General features: G+C 45.8%; 1 protein-coding gene across 1 annotated transcript in view; it reads left to right on the forward strand.

Moving 5' to 3' along the window:
• The first annotated feature begins 7,414 nt into the window (after positions 1-7,414).
• The window catches only part of coro2bb (coronin, actin binding protein, 2Bb), a 60,191-nt gene continuing 44,007 nt past the window's right edge, over positions 7,415-23,598 (forward strand). Inside the window, exon 1 of the mRNA XM_036535803.1 lies at positions 7,415-7,637. Within this exon, the coding sequence (XP_036391696.1) occupies positions 7,623-7,637 (15 nt within the window). The 5' untranslated portion in view covers positions 7,415-7,622. The remainder of the gene's footprint in view (positions 7,638-23,598) is intronic.

Raw genomic sequence — 23,598 nt, forward strand, 5'->3', positions numbered from 1 at the left:
ATCTGTATCAGTGTTAGTGATGGCTTTATGTGGGGAAAAATGACACAAATGGAAAGTTACACAAAAAACGTTTCGTTTCTATCTCAGCTCTTCCCTCAGTCTGGTGCTGAGGGGAGCGGTCACAGAGGGTCTCTTACAACTGACACCTGCATAAATCAGCACCTCTGTCACATGCAGGTGAAATAATACTATGGAGAATCTGGGAGGAAGGGGTGGGGGTGGGGGGGGGGGGGGGGGGGGGGGGGGGGGGGCTTGTGTGTGATTTAACGGGAGGCGGGAAGAAGATGGAGCGAGACGATGGAGACTCGTCAGGTGAAGCATGAGGAAAGTATTTCAGCAATGCTCCAGACTTGTGTGGAGAGTAAACCAAAAGGGCTGGAGTCCAGACACTGAAAAACATACACATGCACATGCGCACACACATACTCACACACACACACACACACTCACACACACACAAAAACACATGCACTCACACACACAAACACATGCACACACACGCGCGCACACACACACACACTCTCATAGACACATAGACACACAGCTGTGCCTTTGACTGATGAAATGATGCATTTATGAACACAGTCAACGTGAATCTCAATTCACACAGCAAAGAGGATCACAAAGCTGAAATCCATATACATATTAATACCTGTACATATAAATACCTATAGCTCTACATTTATATGTATATGCATGAATACCTATACATACAAATCATAAATAAAAGCTGCACACAATTTCTCAAAGCAACAAATTACACCTTTTGTTTGCCATACTTTCTCTCTTTCCCTCTCTCTCTCTGTCTCTCTCTCTCTCTCTCTCTCTCTCTCTCTGTCTCTCTCTCTCTCTCTCTCTTTCTTTCTCAGGTTCTCAGAAGGTGGTTTGTGTCCAGACTGCTTGAAGGCTGGAACACTCTGGTGCCTTCACAGGAAGCTGTAAGCCCAGACGAGCGTGTTTAAAATTCCACCACAGTACCGGTTTCAGTGAGCAGGGACTCTGCGGTGGGCCGGAGCTGGGCTCGGAGATGGGGGGGGGATCCGCTGTGCGTGTACTGATACGGGACGCCCAGAAGGGACAGAGAAAGAGACTGCCCCCTGCTGCTGGAACAAGGAGTGGCCTTTCTGAGGCAGATTGAAGGAGAAAATCCATTAAAGCCTACATAAGATTTTACTATGAGAGAAAAACAGGGAGGGTGCTTGAGCTCAAATCACACATAATATCTGTTTGGGAGCCTGATAACTGTATGTTTAGCTGAGGGGGGGGGGGGGGGGGCAACAAACAATTTCATGCTTCAGTTAAGGATGTTCATGTAATACTATAATTGTAAGGAAATGGCCACAATTTTCGGTATTGTTTCCAACGTTTATCCTCATGATGCCTATTTGTATACAGCAGACGTAAGCAACCTTGGCAACCAATTTTGTGTAATAAATGATCCAATTACATGATCAAGAGCTCAGTAGGAACAGAAACCAGAGGCTTTTACAGCAGTCTGGGGCCAGAGCCGCCTGCCCCTGAGTTGCACACCGCAATCTGTGTGAAGCTTAGAATATTAAAGTTTAAATCTTCCTAATCTGTCATTGGTAAATTATACATACTGAATCCACAGTGCTGATTAATGACGTCTTTGATGGCAATGTAAATATATCTTGTTAGTTTTTAATTAATCTGTATTTGGACAAGACTCGTGTGTATCCACTGTGCATCTTTACTGCATGAAATAGTACTCTGTTTTTCGTGCCCCCAGTCCTCTTCTGAACCCACGAAGGGACCATACTTAAAAAAGCTTAACATTATGAAATGTGAAACCAAGTGTGATAGAAATGCAATGAATGGAATAAAATCTATATATATATATATATATATATCCCTTCAGACTGATGCAAACAAACATCCAGATGATTGCAGAAGATGTTATCTGCAATTCACAAAAGAGCATCTTAAAGATTTGCCACAGCTACGGAGGTCTAGGGAACAGACATTGAGGGCTCATTACCCGAGCTCTTGTCTTCTCTGTGGTTTTAATGAGAGGCCTGAAAGGAGGAGATGAGCTCCATTTAGTTCTGCTCCGATGTCCTGCTCTGAAAATGAGAATTCCGGAATAGTTCTCATTGTTGCCTCACTGAGAACATGGAGAAGCATCAGCATCTGCGATCGAACACTGTCATTGGCTGTGTTTCCTTCGCACTGGGCAGCAGTGTAGCATAGTGGTAAGGGGCAGGACTCATAACCGAAAGGTTGCTGGTTCAATTCCCCACTGGGGTACCACCACCGTACCCTTGGGCGAGGTAATTGCCTCAGTAAATATCCAGCTGTATAAATGGATAGCATGTAAAAATTGTAACCTACGTAAGTCACTCGGGGTAAGAACATCTGCCAAATGACTGTGGAATAATTATAGTGAGCTGAATCTGTGACACTCTCATGTGACTGGCATGTACTCCACACCTGTTTCCATTGAGTACATCACACTCACAGGAGTCGTCTTCAGGAACTCCAGTGGAAACACAGCCGCAGTTAGAGTCAGTGTGAGAAGCATGAAAACTCATGAGTAAAATAGACAGACTGCTTCGAGAGGCATCCATAACAATAATTCTTACATCACTCAGTGCACGTCAGAGAGCCAGCACCTTGTCTGGTATTGCTCAAAACAGTGGCCGGAACTTCAAAATCTGGCCTTTCATCAAAAGGTAGTTGTGGTGGAGATCCATAGGTTGCTAAAAGATTTCAGTTCAATGAGAGCTACGTTTAATTTAAGAAAAGGAAAAGGCTGGGAACCTGCAGTGGCAGAATATAACTGCCTGTATTATGACAGGGCGGGGGGGGGGTTCGTCAGCCAGGGTTTCCTGGCTGCAGCACTCCTGTCACCATTCAACTCTCTAGACGCCTATGAATCGCTCAGATGACTCTCTCCTCGGTTTAGCATTTACTCTTCTGGTGCACTGACGGACTGGTGGTGTGTGCGTGCGTGTGTGTGTGTGTGTGTGTGTGTGTGTGTGAATTTAAGGACTGCATTCACTATATGAGTGCAGAGGGACAGCAATGAGACATGTTTAATGTACTATATACTCTAGATACTATGTATGTGTTTAATGTAATACAGTTGATTGGTGATTCATTACATTACATTACGTCATTTAGCAGACGCTCTTACGCAGAGCGACCCCCAAATAAGTGCATCACAATACTAAGAGTAGTTATCAAAAAGTCCTATAAGAGGTCAGTAAGATACTGATTTAAATGTTAAACTAGTGTAGAGTGCTTTTTTAATAGAAAATAGGGATAGACAGGATAGATAGAGAGGAAGGTTGAGATAAAAGAGATAAAAGCTTGAAGAGATGAGTTTTCAGCTTTCTCTTGAAGGCACCCAGGGAGTCTGTTCTACGAATTCAAAGGTTAGGAATGAAAAAATAGAAAAATACAAATAAAGGATTTATATCATCTCCTTAGTGGCATAGTGGCTAGTTTTTTTTTTTTCTTATTTTTTGCTTAAATGATTGAACAACAGAGATACATGCAATTCAGTTAGCATCTTTTGGATCAAGGGGTCTTCCTCAGGCAAACAAATATGCAACACTCACAAAAAAAAAAAATAAATAACTGCACCACCGGGAAAAAAGAGTCACTTTGTCAGAGAAAATCAAAGTGTGTTAACATCTATATTCCAATACAAAGAAAGAATCCACAATGACAATCAGAGTATACAACCTAAAGTAGGCTCCAGCATTTTAAATAAGACAGCTGTTCAAATCAGCCAGAAGAGGGCAGTACAAAGATTGCCATGCTGAGGCCTTCAGAAGTCTGGCTGCAGTGGTATTCTGATAGAATTCTCCCTCAAATCATCAAACCTACCTCTGAATTAGTAAGATCAACAGTTTTGAGCATACAGCCAATGTTTTGGACACAGTTCAAGAAGACATTTGGGACAGTTCAGGGAGAAGTTATTTTTGGTGAATGACTGAAATGTACAGCTCAGCAAAATCAGCAAAAATTTATTAAAATTAAAACCGAAGTGATCTATTTTAGAGTAAAGGAGAAGAAAGCAGATGAACAACATGTCTACCCATTCACATTTTTACCTGCCAACAGTGATGAAACAATATAAGGCACCTGAAAAAATACTTACGTAATTGCCTGAGAGAGACAATGTAACAGATGGGTCTAGCTAGAGATATGAAAAAAAAAGCCATTGCAGAGTTACAGATAATGCTCCAAGCTGAAATTTCAGCTGCAGCAGCCACAGAACCCAGGTGTTAGGAACATGTGCACTTTGAGAATTGGAGCTCTTAAGGTCATCAGGAACATGAATGTAGGCCTAGTGCTGCTCCGATCCCAAACGCCTCAAATTCGTAATTGCACAACAGCACCTTTCCCCTTTTTTAACCCCCTGTGTGCTCTCTGATGTCATAAATATTAAACTAGCTGTGACTATATGACTGCATTTCCAGAATAATGGACAAATACCCCATGTTACTGATACATACCAAATGCAAAGTTAAAATATGTTGTGAATTTTACTTTATGTAAACATTGATTTATTGTTTATTTGACTATTTCATTCTTGAGAAAGAATAAATAAGCACTCAAGCACATGCACACACACACACAAAACCACATATGTATAAACACACGCACAGACAGACACACAGATCTGTATTACATATATTTATGTTTCACAAAGCTGAGATTGTACCATTACAAACTGTGTTTTTTTTCTAACAGACACGTAAATATTCTTTAGAAAAGTTAAAATTGATTCCCAAAAGAGCCTCTATCAAGTCATCTCTTGTAGTACTATTTATTGACACTAGATGGTGGTGTCAGAATATGGTGTCATGACAACCTTCCAAAAAGCATGAAAAGATTTATGAACGTTACTTTCAGTCTAGTATAATGAAAGAAAAATTAAACAAAGATGATAACAATTAATAAAAAAAAATAAAATGTCACTTTTGATTGTTATGTTGTTGTATGGAACCATTGTCAAGGCTTTAATAAATAAATAACTGCCATAGAACTGCACTGATACAAAACCTCTGAGATACTGAGTTAATCCGCCAGCTAAATGCATTCTGTTTTTAGAACATTTAAATGAGACAAAATTGAATTTGATGGAGCAGAGAACTCTCTGCTCTAGGTGGTTTTCTGACAAGCCCTGAACAGAGCCAGACAGTCTTCAGATGAGAATTTGTGACTTAAATACCCTGCCTGACAGGAGACTACACTCCAAAGGAACATGAATATATGACCCCACAGACTGCGAACTCAGGCATTGTCCAGGAAGCAGTTAGTGGCATGTGATGGGGGGGGGTGGAAGGTGAGAAGGACAAGAGGCAGGCAGAGGAAACAACTTGCCCATGGGGCAAACTGCTGGTAAAAGTGGCCACTGCAGCACTTTACAAGTCAAAATATTAACTATTCACTATCATATATATATATATATATATATATATATATATATATATATATATATATATATATATATATATATATATATATATATATATATATATATATTTGTAAAACTAAATAAATAATAATAAATAATACTGCGTACGTCCAGTATGAGGTTGGTCCAGCCAACCTCAATGCAACAAATCATCTATTCAGCAGATTCTACAACTCTAACTTGATGTTGTAGACGCTTTTGTTTTCATCATTTCAGTCCCCAGCAGCACATACATGGTTTTGTCATGCTCATTTGGACAAGGTTTCAAGTTGGGTGTAAGGCGTTGGTGGCCCTTGCTGTGTGCCGCTGTTTGACCCACAGACTGGGGCTGTTACACTGGGGGCAGGGAGCTGTCACAGGATCCATTGTTCCCAACAGGATACCCAGGACCCATTGTCCTAACACCCAACTCCAAATACAACATCCTGCACTGAGAGACACCAAAACACACACACACACACACACACACACACACACACACACAGACACACACACACCAATATGAACTCACAGACACATACACATCCATATGCACTCTGCCTCTCTTACGGTCATACACACACACATACACATGTGCTCACACACAGACACACATATACATATACGCTCTCATACACAGATTCACACACACAGACTGGGACATACAGATGGATAACACAAGCTTGTACACACATGCACTCATACACTCACTAACCCACACACACACACACACACACACACACGCCTTCCTACAGCAAAAAACATATTGCTATTGATCAGGAGCACAGTGAGGGTGGGGAGAGTGCCCCCCTGGCTGCCCTGAGAGCGTGGAGCGCACCTCAGTGTGTGTTTGGGGCTCCGACATGCCTGGGAGGCAGGTGTGCAGGTGTGCTGGAGCAGTGAGAGGATGGCCGTGTTTCCATTAGAGCTGCACACCTGGGTCCATGTGCAAAAAACAGCACGCAAAGCCCAGGGAGCTGTGTGCTTAAGGCTACAACAGCGTCACTTAAATTTCACTCAAAGAGTCAACAAGCCAAATTCGTGATCATTAGCCTGCCATCAAGTACAATTAGCAATTAATGAAGAGGACCCAGCTATAATCATGTTCAGTGAGGTGGGGAAGAGGATAAGCTCCGCTGTGTTATGGTTATCTCTTATCTGACAAAGGAATGGACTCAAAAGCATTGTCTGAGAGGTTACTTTGGCTTTCTGCTCCCTTTCTCATTTGCATGTGATCCATTTGTTTAATTCGGTATGCTAACTGCTTAGCTCAAGGGCACCTAGGCAGTGCCCCACCAGGGAAATGAAGCCACTTCATTTTTATGCGATGCTGTGTTTTATTTTTTTTTTTTTTGCTAAAGCGTGACTGTTTTCAGACAGAAAGTGCAGCCAGCAGATCTGGTGAAAGCATCTTCTATAACCAATCTTGCCACAATGACAAAATCATTAAAAATACATGTTCTCAATCGCTAATTAAACCAGTGTGGTCAGTCACTTGAATGGCACCTTCAGTTGTATACAAACACACACACACACACACATATACACATACACATAAAAAGACACACATAAACACACAATCTCTCTTTCTCTCTTTCTCTCTCTCTCTCTCTCCCACACACACACACACACACACAAACACACAAACACACACGCACACACACAGACACACACACATACGCACACACGCACACACACCACCAAGTCCATCTGACACGTGGAGACTGCGACAGCTGAGAGGGGACTCTGTCCTGCAGGCTCCCTTGGGAGGACACCTCACCCCTCCTCCCTGCCTGTCCTGGCCGCCACGATCTCACAGGCAGCAACGCTCCGCAAGCTGGTGCACTGATGAGCTCCATCAGGCTGCCAGTAATCAGATTGCCAGGAGGGGAGGAGTGTGAGAGACAGAAGGAGGGAGGGGGGGGGGACCTGGCGGAGCTCTTCCTGTTGTGGTAACCACGCGTACTCATTCCCTCACTGCAGTATCACAGGCAGCCGCAGCGATTGGCTCTTTCTACTTAGTGAGAGCGAGAGAGTAGTCTGCCCTCCCTCTCTCTCTCTCTCTCTCTCTCTCTCTCCCTCTCTCTCTCTCTCTCTCTCTCCGGCTGAAGGACCTGCGATTAGCACAGCTACTCCCGCGCTCTGCGTTAAAGAGACACCAGCCCCCCGGATCCTCGCTCACTGCCTCTGCATGACTGTCACCAAGGTAAGGAGGCCGGGACGGGACGCCACGGGGCTGGGATAGGGGGCCCGCTGGCGGACGATGCTGCCGCAGGATGCAGCGAGAAGGGAAGGGAAGGGGAGAGGGGGGGGGCCGTTGCCGAGGCAAAGAGGGGTGGGGAGGGGGGGAGGTGACAGGTGTAGAGGCAGGGTTGACATGGCTTAAACTCGTGCGCATGCAGGTTGGGCCGCTCGGCCTCACACCGGCAGGCTTCTTGAATGAAAACAAAACAAATGCGAGCCGTGCCGGGTCTCGGCTCCACCTGACCGGAGGTGTAGGTGTTCTGAGAACCGCCCCCGGATACCGGCTGGTCCTGTAACGTTTTGTTGTCAACTTCTTTCCCGTGCTGCAGAAACCCATCTGCACACCTGCAATGCACTCGGGGAAGGGGGTTAAAACTTGTCCGTTCTGTAGTTGGCGTTGATGAGATGTCTGTGCCCCTTTGACAGGGACAATGACAGTAGAGGCTGGCTAGGAAAAAGGTCTCCCCAGAGGGACGGTGAGACGAGGGAGCAGGGCTGTAGCAACTGCTTCAGCAAACAAAACGGCTGCAGTAAGCAGATACTGTCACCTGAGCAGAGAATGTTTAAGCTAAGGAACAGGAGCTGGTGTGTGAAACAGCATGTGAGTGTGTGTATGTGTGTGTATTTGTTTGTTTGGATGAGAGTGCTGTCCATCTGAATTTGTGCTGATGTCAGCGGAAGGGCAAATCTTCTTAATCAATTACTGAGGCAGAGGAGTTTCACTGAGATATTAGCATGCTTCTCCAGCTCTGTCCGTGAGTGCCGATCACTACAGAGATCCACTCGTGCCCCCCGGACAATCTCCTTTGCTCACACCAGAGGCATGCTGGGAAAAAAAAAACATTTCCAACACGGCCATATGTGATATACCACAGGGCTCTGAGGGAATAAAACTTGTTTTTGTAAAGGGATTAGGGCTGAAGCGTGGCACAATTCCTCCCGGCGTGATGGTGTATAAGTCCGGAGCTTAGATTACAGCACAAAGCCGAAGGGAGAGCTTCTTCTCTGTGCACATCCGCTCAGCGGGTGTGTGGGCGTGTGGGCCGGTGGGTGGTGCAGCATAGGGTGAGGGGCGAGGGGCGAGGGGTGAGGGGTGAGAGGCAGGTGTGTTTGGCTTGGCCGGCGGGCAAAAGGGAGGTCAGTTGGGGGCAGCACAGCCAGAGACTAACAAGAGCCATGTGGGTATTTTTGGGGGCCCTCCTCCATTGTGCCTGTTCCTAAAAACCCTGCCATCAGCTCCTCGAGCCTCTCCATCAAAGTGGCAGCACAGGCAGGAGACCACTCTATGTGCTGTCGGGGGAAAGCGGCTCTGTGCGCAATTATGCCAGACTGTGCCGGGGAGTTCAGAATTTCAGCTCAGACAAAGCAGCCATTTTTCAGCGTCAATAAAGAATGTATCAACCACACGGCATAGAAAACTCTGAGCAAAAGGGAACTCTTTAAGACCTTAAAATTCATGGAGGTGAATCAGGTGAGAAGTGCGTGTCCTGGTGAGGGTACAGTTCTCACTGACATCTCACAGGAGACCAGGGCGCGAGCAGGTCTCTTTCAGGGAGTTGTCTTTCCTGTGGTTGCGGGGTCACTGTCACCAAAAAGAGCAATGACTGCTGCGAGGGGAAAGAGAAAACCTGATTTATTTCAGCGAGGCAGATCTGTCCTCTGAAGAATAAGAAAAACTGATACTAAAGAGTGTGAAAAAGATCTACTCTGTAGATTCTGAGATGGACATGCACTCTGGAGAATGAGGTGGATCTGCTCTGCAGAAAATGAGCAGCATCTACCCTCCAGAGAATGTGCCAGATCTACGCTCTGGAAAAAAGATCTGTCATCTGGAGAATCAAGTACCTCTATGCTATACCGAATCCGGTAGAAGCATAGACGTACCCCGTAGACATTGACGTAGATCTACTCTCCGGACAATGAAATGAATGCGTTCCCCTGGCAGAGAGACAGGGTGGGGGTGAGAGAACAGTGGTGCTCAGCGAATGGGCCGAGTAAAGGGGACTGCAGACCTGTGCTTATCCAGGGACTTTGGGACGGAGGTCAGCCTCTGCTGACTTTAGGGTGTGGAGGTCCATGGCAGAGAGATGAGTGGTGGCGGCACTAACATCGTGCTGTTGCCTCTGAGCAGTAAAACCCAGCCACACGTTCAGCCGGCACAGAGAGGGAGGTTATGGCTTGATAAGAGCTGGGCAGCTTAGATCACACAACAGCGGCCAATAAGACAGGACCATAATCCCTTTAGCTCTGTGACTCCGGACACCATAAGGCGGCCCTTCGCACTGGTTGCCAGATAGTGGTCTGCAGCTAATCCAGCAGTGATATGACCTTATCGCTCCAATTTCTTCTTGCTTTCACACGTACGTAACCACAGGGCCTGGATTAAAGCAGAGATGAAGAAGCCGTGATAACATCTTGTATTAGCAAGCGTGTGATCATGTCCTCAGCCTTGGCAAATTAGTCTGGTAACCCCTAGACCTCAGGAAAATGTTCCAGAATTATGATAGGTTGGTATCCTATAAAACCAAGTTCAAATTATGACAAGGACACACATGTGTACGTGCATACACACACACACACACACACACACCCATACATACAAGCATGCTCATATAGTGCTGACTGTGGTATTCATTACAGTAGCAAGACAGGTAGAGAATCAAAATCAATTTAGATGAAAATCTCCCCCAGACTAAAGCATTGATTCAGGGTCGAAGACATTCTCAGAGCACACTGCTTCAGTAGCCTCAGGCCCAGGTAAGGCCTCGACAGAAAGTGGGAGGTATCTTCGGCATTTCTGCCCGCTGGCGCTGAAATAATAAGCTGCAGTGTATCTGCAGGGAGAAGCCACAGGCTGTGAGGTGTACGGGGGTTATACAGGACATGTAGGCAGGCTACCCAGAGCTGTCCGAGACCCCAACCCGATCGAGTGTTCCTCTAGATAACGAGCTATGAATGGTGCCGGGACGGACACCCCGCTTTGCTGAACCAGGAAGCAGCACAGACAGGCAGGCAGAAGGGTGGGGCAGGGGCAGGTGGACAGACGGACAGATGGGGAAGAGAAAAGGAAAAGCAAGGGGTCGGAGGTCACTCCCTCTCCTGGGGAAACCTGGGGCTTGAAAACCAGGAAAAGGAACAAAGACGTGACGTTTCCTGGAAATCCAAATTTAACTGACAGCAATGGTAAAAAAATGAGCAGAAATCACAGGGCAATGTGCGGAATAATGTTCCAGATGAGAAACTGAATTTAAATCAAAACATTAATGCCAGATAGAATGCCCTGTTTGGGGGCACTTGTTGTACAACTGACAATTAGAGTGAAATGTGTACTGTATATAAGTGTGTGTGTGTGTGTACATCTGTGAGTGTGTACGTGTACGTCTTTGTGTGTATGTATGAGTACATCTGTGTGAGTATGTGTACTTCTATATGAGTATGTGTATATCTCTGTGTACGTGTACGTCAGTGTTCATCTCTATGTGTGTGTGTGTGTGTGTGTGTGTGTGTGTGTGTGTGTGTGCCTCTGTGTGTGCGTGTGGCTGTTGGAGTACACTGGCCTGACTCCAGAGAAAAGAAAAACCCTGCATTGTTCTGCTTCACTTCAGATCAATAACCCAGTGAACTCCAAAAAACTGCTGGCCAGGGCAAGCTGAGAGAGAGAGCAATAAACGCTAGGCTCCCACTCTACTGTTGCCCACGGCAACCCCGCGAGAATTCCGGGCCGGTGCAGAGCTTCTGCGGCCCGGGGGGGTGAAGGAAATGAGGGAGACGTCCCGAAAACCCGAAAGGCTCGCGGCGGTGCAGCAGGACGCGGTGCCGTCCAGAGGGCGGAGGTCACGCTAAGCCGAGGCCCGGAACCGGGTCAGCGTGGAAGCGGGAGCGCTGGTTCTCTGGGTCCTGCCCCACTTTGAGATCCGGAGCAGCGTTCCAAACCACCGGGCAACGCTGGCGAAAAAGCGCTGAAGTGCAGAATGCATCTCCGCATGGGAACACTCCACAGGCGAGCAGGACAGCATAATGCAGACGTTTCCACTGTGTTAACCCGCTAAACGTTACGCCCCTTCCATCTCTGCCACTGGGGATGCGACCTAAAGAGCTCTAATGGCCTGAGCTTTTTTAGCAGAGCTTTACGGCTCTCTGTTGATTAAGAGTTTTAACTGTTTTCTAAGGAGTATTATGTGGGGCGGAACTGCAGAGGGCTGTGGGGTTGGCAGTGCCACTCTACTCAGCAACAATGGAGAACACAGTATGGAGGAGTGTGTGTGTATGTGTGTGTGTGTGTGTGTGTGTTTGTGTATGCGCGTTGCATGTGTGTGTTACCAAAGGTATAGCTTGCAGACAGGGAACAGGGTCTCTGTGACAGTTTGCCAGTATGCAGGGGTCTGGGGGTAGGGAATGGGGTGTTGTCCCCCGGTTGTCTGTCTCTTCCTTCCTGCATTGATCCTGAGGACACTGGCTCCCACCAACCACCCGCTGGGGTCTCAGCTGCCGCCAGCCCACAGCTCTGACCCCACGCTTAACTCACTCCCCCAGGAGAGCCACTTGAGTTAACCTCTGTCCCTGTCTCTCCCGGTGGGCTAAATTAATCTGGGCTACAAACACACATACACACACATATGCGCACGTACACCAGCACATGCGCAACCTCCCCCTCACTGCAACAGATGCCTGCCAAAGCAAAAATAAATGAACAGATGAACATAACTACTACTAATGATAATGATGATAAAAAAAAAAAATAATAATAATAATAATAGCAGCAATAGGGGTGAAATCAGGAATGAGGTGAAGTGGTATTGATAGAGATTAAGACTTTTTTTTCCTTTATAAAGGGATGAATTTAGAAAAAAAAAAGTTGTAAGGAAGCCACAAAAATGCATTCATTCTCCTGAAAGGACATTCACAGAGGATGAGATCACTGCCTGCTGCCTGTCTGAGAACCAGCTCCCAGTGTGTGTGTATGTGTGTGTGTGTGTGTGTGTGTGTGTGTGTGTGTGTGTGTGTGTGAGCATGTGCGTGTTAGCGTGTTGTGTGTGTGTGTGTGCGTGTGCGTGTGAGCATGTGTGTGTTAGCATGTTGTGAGTGTGTGTGTGTGTGTGTGTGTGTGTGTTTGTGTGTGTGAGTGTACAGTATGTCACAAACTGTGTAGACAGTGTGTTGAATACAGCATCATTACCACTTCCTATGAAATTCATGATCCAGATTCTCATAGTCAATGAGTTACCCAGTAAAGCATGACCATTAGGTTATGCTTCTCATAAATCTGAATGCAGGCCAAAGATATAGGATCACTGTGGAAACTGGTGAAAGTGTATTGGGGGGGGGGGGGGGGGGGGGGGTGGAGCAAGTGGAAGCTGAAAGAGGGAGTGTGTCAGTTATAAATATCCCTGCGTGGAAAAAGAAGTGAGAGGAGATTGGCACTTTAATAGCCGTTTGTTGCGACGGGGCGCTTCCTCCTCTGGCAGAGATTCCGTGTCAACGTCGCCGTGGAGAAAATGTGTCAGTGTTCCGTGCCGGCTGTGGCCCTTTCGCTGCTTCCTGTACGAGGGGCCCTGCACTGCGTTACGCTGCGTTGCGCAGTGAATGGGCGCATTGACGCAGTGGGGATGAGCTGATAGCCGTGTGCGTATCAGCCTTTCTCCGGAGGCTCCTCCAGCTCTCCTCTGGGGACCTTTCAGACTCAAATCAGCCAGCCCAAAGGAGAAAGAGCCGCTCAGCTCCTCAGCTGACACAGAGACGGACAGCACGGTTCTGTCGGTCTCTGCCAGTCTTTATATAACCAGTTTCAGCACGCTAGGAGGCATGTGGGTGGCTGGTTGGGGGAAGGGGGGGGGGGGTGCGGTGGCGGGGGGGTACATAACTAGTATGTGGGTGGCTGTGCTGGTGCTGGTGGCGAGGGAGGGGGGGATGTCTGTGCGCTTCAGCAGACGAGGTGGGCACAGACATTGTGCTACCCGTGAAAATCGCATTACCATTAAGTCATCAAACAAAGGCAGATTAAAACTTTCTGAATGAAGACAAAGCAGAATGGATCTGCGCTGGCTCTCAGCTCCTCCTCATTCTACGCCACATCAAGGAGGAGGGCAGGAAAAAAAAAACCTCCCCTGGAGGTTCTCTCAATCACCGGCCAATCTTTAAAGATTAGCCCGAGACCCGATGGCGGCGTGGCGCGGTGGCGGAGAGAAAAAGCAATGACTGGACGAATGAGAGATGAATACTGAAGTACTAGACGCTGGAGAGGAGATTGAGATCTATTGTAAACCTATCAGATGTAAAATCAGGCCACAGAAATGGAAATGGACTCCATATATTAATCACACTGATGGTAAATGAGATATGGACTGGTAGCAGAGGACTGTAGGTGCCACAGGTGCCACAAACTGTAGTGAAAAGCAACAGGTGAGGCAAAGAGTGCAGTGTGGTGCAGTGGTACGGAGATTGGGCTTGTAAGCAAAAGGTTGCTGGTTCAATTCCCCACTGAGACATGCTGCTGTACCTTTGGGCAAGGTACTTAACCCACACCCACTTAACCGCCTCAGTAAATATCCAGCTGTATAAATGGATAACATTGTAACCTACATGTATATCAGTTGCTCTGGATAAGAGACGTCTTCTAAATGACAATAATGTAATTAAAATACCTGCGTCAGAACAAGGAAAACTCACGCATTTGCGCAGGGAACTAAGGTCAGCGTAGGGGAGTGGAATGTAATGTAATGAATGGTCACCTCATGCTTTCATCTGAGTGACAGTTAATGACTATGCAGTGTATGTATGTCCATCCAGAAGTTTTCACCATAATACTACTACGGCAGAAATCAAAATGATTTTGGGGGCTCCCAGAATGGTGAAAATTTTCCAGACACAGATTAAACAGTTTGAAGCCCTGACCCCCCCCCCCCCCCCCACACACACACCCACCCACAACCCCCCCCCCCCCCGCGGATGACACTGGGATCACTGGGTCCAATAAAGAGTAAGTTACTCAGGAGGAGGGCTCTGCAGACCCACAGACCGACTCTGCTAAACTCGTTTTCAGAGCTCTGATGACTGCACTTGTCTTTGGGGAAGGGGGTCCACGGGTCAGATCTGGGAATACGTGTCATCTTTCCTGACCTGGATTTATTGATTAAAATGTCAGAGGTTCAAAAGGTTCTGGTCATACAGGAAATATTCAATTAAAGCCACATCAACAGAAAGCCCTTATGTCACGGTGGGGGGGGGGGGGGGGTGGGGGCAGATGAGAAAGGAATGTATTGCTGGTGAAGCAGGAAGAGAGGAACCCCATGAGGACATAATGAGAGCAAGAGGAACACACTTGGGTGCTTTAAGACTCTATCTCTGGAAGCAGGCGCTGAGTACCAGACAAAGCAGGCTCTTCTCAGAGATAATGGAAGGGAGGGGGGTGGGGGGGGAGGGGGGAGTCAAAAAGTGTGGTCTGTCCTGTTTAGATCGTTGACTGTCATGGCTTCCCACAGATGAGCTTGGAAAAAAAAAAAACACGACAGCTTCATTCAATCATTCCAGACACAACCATGACTAAACTTGCTCATCAGGTCTCTCAAAACTGAGAGATGGGACACACACTTACACACACGCATGCACAAAAACACACATACATACACACAACCACACACACGCACGCAGGGGCTGACCCTGTGCTGCATCTGTGTAAACAGCACAATGAAGTCACTGAAAGCTGAGCTTACATGTGCAAATATACAGTATACAGATGCACACACACACACACACACACACACACACACCACGTATGGTTTGTTAGGGCTGTCTCTCTTGTTCTCTCTTGTTTTGGCACTGAGGCTGAACTGTGGCTGGAGTTTTGCATCAGTCACTACACAGCGCACAGGCGGATGATGCCGTGTGCGTAGATCAACCCTCTGAAGGGCATTCCGGCACTCAGCACAGTGACAGCTCTTGTAGGTATCAGCAGTGGGCGTCCCGCCGTGTTGTGTAACAACAGGGAGAGAGGGAGAGCTGTCACTGAGAGACAGAGTCCTGTGAAATTGGGGGGGGGGTAGGGAAAGGGGGGGGTGCAATCAGAGAGCTGTCAGTGAGAGATAGAGCGAGAGAGAAAGAGAAGTGGAGAGATGGAGGTGGGTATCGGTGAGTTAGATCTCGGCGGATGGTGGGGGGGGGGAGATGGGGGGGTGAGGGGCTGACAGAAGCGCAGCAGGTAACAGAGCCGCCCACGCCTCTCTCCTTTACTCCGCGAGAGGGGCAGGATTTCGCTCTGTCTGCGTTTAAAGCCATCTGTATCAGCGTGCCCTCGCTACCGCGATAGCTCTTCATTTACGCGGCCCGCTGGGTCCTTCGGCCCACCGTCGGCAGCAGCGGCGGCTCCAGATCAGACATGTTTAAACTAAATATTTCACAATGAAGCGCCGCCGTCAGTCCCCTTGCACCGGTTACCCTAACTCTCCCATCAAATACTCCCACCTCCGGAGAAATGCAGGGGGGGGACTCTCTTCAAAAGCTATTGATAACATTCTGTGGGCATGTCCTCGCTGTGCAGGCTATAGACGCGCATGTATCCAGCAGCCTGTGTGCTGCTGTTGCTGCCGCTGCTGCTGCTGCCGCTGTGTCTATTGTGCATTGTCTCATCGCAGCTGTATGGGATCTGTGTGTTTGGCCGCTCCTCGCCGGACAGTGCGGCTCTGTGTGTGTCAGAGGAGCGCCAGACAGATCCTTTCTCAGGATGTCCCGGTGCTGAATCACTGTCACAGACAGGGGGCTTGTGGTGGGGGGGGGGGGGGGGGGGGGGGGGGGCGCCCTGACTGCTGCCCTCCAGCACTCTAGCAGTGTTGTGCAAGTTCACACGCTTCACAAGGGCTAGCTCAAAGTTCAGTTCACACAGCTTAAAATGAACAAGTTCAAGTTCATAGTGCACAATTTTGAATTTTGTTCACAGTCCCAGTTCATTTCTTCCGTTATTTTAAATGAGCTGCTCCAGGGACTATTTTATGCATCGGTCTACATGTGCAGTGATTGTTACGCGGGATATGGGCAGTTAGTTGTGAGCTGTCGAGCTGTCTATCTGATGAGTTGTACTAATAAAAACATCTCAAGTATGGAATAACGCCGTCCGTGTTTATTCATCAAGCAGTAACTTTAACCAGAGGTGGACACCCCGGCTTCAGAAAGTAAAAGTCCTGCCACGTATTTGTTCTAGCCATTCACTAAACAAGGTGATTTCACTAATTAGCTCCTCTACCTGGCTGAAGAGTTCTGCTAATTAAATTCAGCTGGTGTAATGAATGACTAGGACAAATATGTGGCAGGACTTTTACTTTCTGAAGCTGGGGTGTCCACCTCTGACTTTAACACACCCAAGGATTCCGAATCTCGCGCAAACCTGAAGGAGCTCAAATTTGTGTTCTTTAGTTGCAAACGGATACGTTCAAGTTCACCGTTCACCGAAAAAAATGATCACGTTCAATGAACGTGTTCTTTTAACATATTCATGCACAAGACTGCACTCCAGGGCCCGATGATCACCATGTAATCCAGTTAGGGCCAGGAAAGTGTGTCTGCAGCACAAAGTGAGAGCTTCCCTCTCACTTTCTCTCTGCTAGGTGCTGAATTCCTGTAAAAGAACTCTGTAAAAGCCTCTGTAACTGACATCACAACCAGTAAGGAGGCGATACAAGCACAGCCCAATCTTTCCCATAATGAAGCAATGAAATGGAGGAAAACATAGGTTTATATACATATATATATATATATATATATATATATATATATGGAGTTATGTACACCTGTGGTTTAAAGAGAATAATACTGCCAAGGCCAGCACAGAGCCCCCATCTCACCCTGATAGAACATCTTTGGGATGAATTGGGACACAGAACTAGAGCAAGGTCAAGATGGCCCTGTTCAGAAATTGAGTTAAATAATGCTTTAAAGAAGGAGTGGAGCACAATACCGTCAGCCTTCTACCAAAAATGATCAGACAGTCATCCATGAAGCATTGAGGCAGAAATTAAGGCCAAAGGCAGGTCCACGTGTTATTAATTTCTTGGAATAAAGACATGTTTTTTCATAACTACTCATGACCCATGATTCTGAGTAGGATAATGTACATACATAAAATCCAGTATACCACTGAGTCAGGCCATAACTTAGGAACGCAAAGGGGAGAAAACATAACAGGAGCCTCCTCGACCAGGGTCATCTGAGGCTCTGAATAAATCTATACAACCTTCCATAATGCAGAGTAATCTCTCAGCTATAAATATATAAGCTCCTTAGAAGGGATCCTGTTTTGTGGCCCCAAATTTAGAGCAATATCATTTGGGGCAGCGACTTCTTCTCAGCATTCTTCTGGTGGTTGGGATAAGTCACTCTGAGAGTGAACAGAATCGGCCCTCCAATACTTTGCTTTCGGAGGCCAGCATTTTCGGGGGGTGGTGGTGGTGGGGGGGGGGGGGGTGGTGTTGCATTTCTGACCTACCTGCTGTGTAAATAACAACGCTGGTTATCCCCGTGCTGCCTGCTGACCGTGATCAGCTTATCTCACCAACTAATCTGCAAAAAAATATTGGGCTTTGGTTGCATCTCGTTTTAAATAAAGGCCGTTAATACAGCTCAGCGGACAGGGTTTAAGGAAAGGCATCCTCTGCTCTAGGCTCTGTTTACCCATAGCAGTGTTTCTACAGTACCTGTGAAAGAATGAGATGACACAGCAGGCCAGTAATAGGCCTGTAATCATGCTCCCTGTCCCCCATAAACACATTCCTCGTTCACTGTCCTCGGGGCTCACTGGGTCTTGCAAACAGATTAGAGGAATGCCGGAAACAGCTTAACGCCACCTCTTGTGAGAAATGTCGATTCAAATGTCTGCAACATCGCAACTGAATACGACCATCTGGGCTCTCACCACATCCCTATGGCAACGCAGTTGGGATGACTGTTTGAAACCCTTCAGCACAATGAGACCGAGATTTGACTGAGACCCTCTGAAATAATCTACATTTGTTCATTTGAAATGCATGGCTCTGTTCAAGTATGAGCAAGCATTAACACTGTGTATGTCAACAGGCATGAATATTCATCTGACATGCTGGAAAGTTAACTGTGTGTGAGACAACACTGCTATGGATCAGAGTGTAGCTAAGAAGATAATGCATCTATCACTCATTTATATTCCACAAAACATCAAGTGCATTTAAAACGTTTTCAGCATATATTTTATCACTGAGAAGACAGAGTGAAATGCTGACCATAACTGTCAGACCGTGAGAAACCACAGTGCTTTTTCTTTCGAACCCAAATTTCACAGCGTCAATTTATTTTGTAGCTCACTTAATCCTTCACTTAATTGCCGCAAACCCATTCTCGCTCTCATAATCTTTGGGCAGAGAAGTGAGCCCTATTTTGCTTTGTTCCCGTGAAACCAAGCTTACGGTAACTGAAGCGTTCCCCGCTCAGCCCTCTAATTAGAAACACATTTTTCAGATATTTTTTTTTTTCTAATCTGGAATGGCGTCCAAAGTCAGAGACAAACAGCCAAAAGGCTGCGGTAATCCGGTAGGCCGTCTGATATGAAGATTAAGGAACTTCACATAAAGAAAAATAAACCGCTGCCCCGTTGCTCCGCCACAGCACAGCGCTCGCTTCATTCCTACGGACGTCCCCTCCGATGTTATTGTTTTTTTTTTCCGACGGGGGGGGAATAAAATTAACGTAAACTCTCTCAGACGAGGGCCAGCTGAGAAGCATCTGGGTATGCATTCCAGTGCAGCATTCTCTGGCCCTCGTTCTCGCTGCGGTTGCAGGAGCATTTTGCCTGGCTTCTTCTCTGCCAACTCATTTATTTGCTCGGGGAATTCGTGGACGTGAGAGGGACAGATCAGCCAAAGGAGAAATTCCACCCTTCGAGATAAAAGCCATCCTCTTGCTATTGAGAACAATGTACAATCCAAGCATTTGTGTGCAGCCCGTTGATGGCTAAAAAGTTCATTACGATGGTAAACCTAGGACAAGCTGGACACTAGAGTAGTATAAAAATCTACGGCCTGAAACTTTGTCTTTAGCACATTGGTAGGTAATATATTAATAGTTGTAATGTTTGGATGAAGTGGGCACTGGAGTAATAGAAAAAATAGAGATAGATTTGCATTTATTCAGAACCAGAGTTGGGAATTTAACACTCTCTCACTTCAGTCATTGAGTTGCTTTTAAAATTAAAATTTTTGTTGAAATTTGTGTACCAGCTTCTTTGCTGACCTCTGTGCTTTTCCAATTATCAAAGACAAAAGACAATACACTTCCTGCAGAATCAAAGTTAATTAGACCTTTCCCTGTATAATTACATGAAATGAGGGAGACACCCAGTTAATGCATTAAACGTGGCAAACTCTGGGACTATCTTTACTATACAGTGAGTTAGTAAGAGATTACAGACACCTCCCAATGATGAAAAGTCCTGATGGGAAACTAATGGGAAACTCACAAAAGTTAAAGAACTTCTCCCCTCGTATCCGCCTGGAACAACCATAAATGTGAATTTTTTTTCCAAAATCATTGCCAACCAATTAGCTGACACAGTAAGTATCAATTCAAAAACAGCATGAGAATAAGTGAAGCATTTTGTAGTTACAGTTTTGCAGAGCATATATTGTTGCTTTTTGAACAGACCATTCTGTGATAAAAAAAATTATGTTGTCTCTTTGTAAGCAGGAGAATTCTAAAATAAACTATAAGTCAATGGAATGCAGTGAATTGAATCAGCACTTTGGAGAACTATAACACTTACCAAGCAATTGGAATTGTGCTCCCCAAAGTTTCTCCTAACAATATCATTGGTCGTGGAGAGACAGGAAGGATACTCCTGCTAGGAAGAACAAATTGTGCAAACAGAATGTGTGTTTTTAACTTACTTTTAACTTACTTACTTAAATGACAGGGAAACATCCACAACGTGTTTAATCTCAAAAATAACTCAAGTATGCTGGGAGACTTCTAGTGGGAAATAATTTCTAGGTTTTTTGGACAATAATGATTATCTAATTTTAGGACCCTTTCTCTTCCTCAGTCTTTCAGGACTCACAGATAATGGGTAAAAATAAGGGCAAAGATAAACTGTAAAAAACACTAATAAAAAAATCGCTATTGGAAATGTGGTGATGTGGTTATATGGCAAATGGCTTCCGCTGGTTTCTGGGATTTTGTTTTTAATGCTGTCAGTGATGTGTCTGGGTAGTTGTGAAAAGAGGTTCCTAGGTTGCAATATTTTAACTGATAACTAATATTATGAAGTAAAAAAATACATTTACCTTTTACCGATCCTTCTTGTGAACACTATCACTTTGAACTGGCTGAAAGAAAGATGCTTCAGTTGGAGGGGGTTGCATTGCCAGAAAGATCTGGGATGATGGAAGAGATCAATTATAAGCTTAGACTTCAAAGACACTGAAAGATGGGGCCTATTCTTAGACAAGGTGAATTTTTAGTCTTTGGTCAATGCCAAAATGTAGGAGTGGAAGATAAAAGTATAAAAATGTATGATGGGCTCCCGAGTGGTGCAGTCGGGGAAAGTACTTGATGTTCAAAGTTCAAAGGCTAAACTCAATGGCCTGATTTTGATCCCTACCATGTCATCAACAGACAATGACCGGGTGCCCAAAGCAGCGGAACTTGTATATAGCTGTGCATGAAGTCTCTTTCTCTGGTGAATGTGGTGTGTAAGGAAGTGGCAGGGACATCGCATGTTTCAAAGGAGAGCACTTATTTGAATTAGCCTTCCTGGATTGGCAATGGGGGTTGCAGCACCGGGGCAATGAGTCTATGACACAAGCGGGCACTCCAAAATGGGAGAAACTGGGAAAAAATATTTTTAAAAAACGTATGAGGAATGTATACATGTATGAGACCGACAACATACCATGAAACTGAAACGGGTTTGACGTGTTTGTGAATGCAACACACTAATTTAGCTATTTAGTTATATCTATTTAGTGCACACCTACAAATGTAAATTAATCTCTTTTTCTGAGAATATTACAATAGCCTACTTGCAGGTAACACTTTGAGAATCAATTTCTACCAAATGCATACACCCCCCCCTCAAAATTACATGACATTATTGGAATTTAGCAGAAACTCTTATCCAGAATGACTTACAAAGGATACAGTTTTAATATGTTACCCATTTATACAGCTGGATATTTACTAAAGCAATTCTGAATACCTTGCCCAAGGGTACAACAGCAGTGCCCCAAAGGGGAATCAAACCAGCAACCTTTCAGATACAAGCCCTGCTCCTTACCACTATGCTACACTGCTGCCCCCCAATGTATAATGTTGCCCCCTTGTCCTCAAACTATGCTCACTTGAGACTCCTCAATGGCTCAGTTGGAGTCCACAGTAGTGGGACATAATTGGCCTTGGCCCACCAATGTCTTACTTTTGGTGTACTCACAGTGATGAAGCAAGGCACCCTAGGAGACATTATCCGTATGCTGGTGTTCCTCTTCTTGTCAGGGACCTGTCAGGGGAACCACAGACACCTGTCAATCCTCCAGCTGGCGTTGACTCACCTGTAGCTCACTGTGTGAGTCGTAGTGAGTAAAATAGATATTGCCAGCATGGGGATCTCTCAAGGGGATAATCACGCTTTAGTGCTTCCTGACAGAATCCACAGAGGTGTGCTGGCATTGCCAGCCTAGTAAAAAAAATAGTTTCTAGATTAGATTCTGAAGTTGGAGTGGAAATGGGAAAAACGCAAAATAAATAATCCTTCCAAATAAGCAATAGATCAGCCTCGCAAATGAGATCAGAAGAGGTAATTTGATGCTAATGAACTAAATACAGGCTCTTGCAGAAGGGAGGGGCAGGCCCGCTGTCTGGGACAGGGGAGTGAGCCGGTGCAGGGCTGCGCTAACATACAGATTTGGCTCAGAACGCTAAACGCTAACTAACTGCAGTAGTGTTTTGATGGTGTTGACAAGAGCTTCAGAAAGATGCAAACCTAACATGTTATTCCCTCCTCTTTCCGCTTTGTGTCAATATAAATTAGACGGTTCCTTCTTTGAAGTATGCTCTATGCAATGCCAGTTACACAGTCATTACATTACATTACATTACATTACATTTTTACTTTAATGTGATCCAAAAATATAATCCAATTAGTGCCTTAATACACTTCTTCCGGTCTTGGCAAGGATATGTGAACCTTGTGATCATACAACACTTGCAATAACCATTTTATGTCATGCATTAGGCATCACTGGAGACAGACAGTGCATAAAGGCATGTGTTGTGTTAACCAACACAAGTGCAGTGAGTTAAGATGGTTGCAGGCTAGGATACTGTGTCGAGGATATGAACCGGTTACGAGTGATCAGATGTTATTGTTTCTGGCTAAGGACCTGACATTATCTTAGGCTTCTAAGGTAACCCTGTGTGTGTGTGTGTGTGTGTGTGTGTGTGTGTGTGTGTGTGTGTGTGTGTGTGTGTGTGTGTGTGTGTGTATGTGTGTCTGCGTGTGTGTGTGTGTGTGTGTGTGTGTGTGTGTGTGTGTGTGTGTGTTCACTGAGAACACACAGACGTGTGGTTCGTCATCTTGCCAACAGTGACAGCCCTTAAGGTTAAAACAGACAGGGAGCCAGGTGCAGCTCAACAGACAGCTCTCTTTAAATAGTCTGTGTGTCTGGTTGCACCTGAACCTGTGCATCCAGGTAAAAACAACAGTGATCCTCCTGCCAAAGGGAAATTCGTGCTGTGAACCTGACCTCATTAAAGACAAAAAAAAAAAAAAAAATCAGGGAAATTGAATCCACTTGGGGAAACTGCTGATAGCAGAGGCTCCTCAGACTGTCTCAGACTGACCCTGGATCAGTAGCTCGGGTGGAACAATGTGCACAGTGCACAGAATACTCATTTCATAGCCTATCCTGGGTGCA

Source organism: Megalops cyprinoides, chromosome 8 (assembly GCF_013368585.1).
Source record: "Megalops cyprinoides isolate fMegCyp1 chromosome 8, fMegCyp1.pri, whole genome shotgun sequence".
Lineage (NCBI taxonomy): Eukaryota > Metazoa > Chordata > Actinopteri > Elopiformes > Megalopidae > Megalops > Megalops cyprinoides.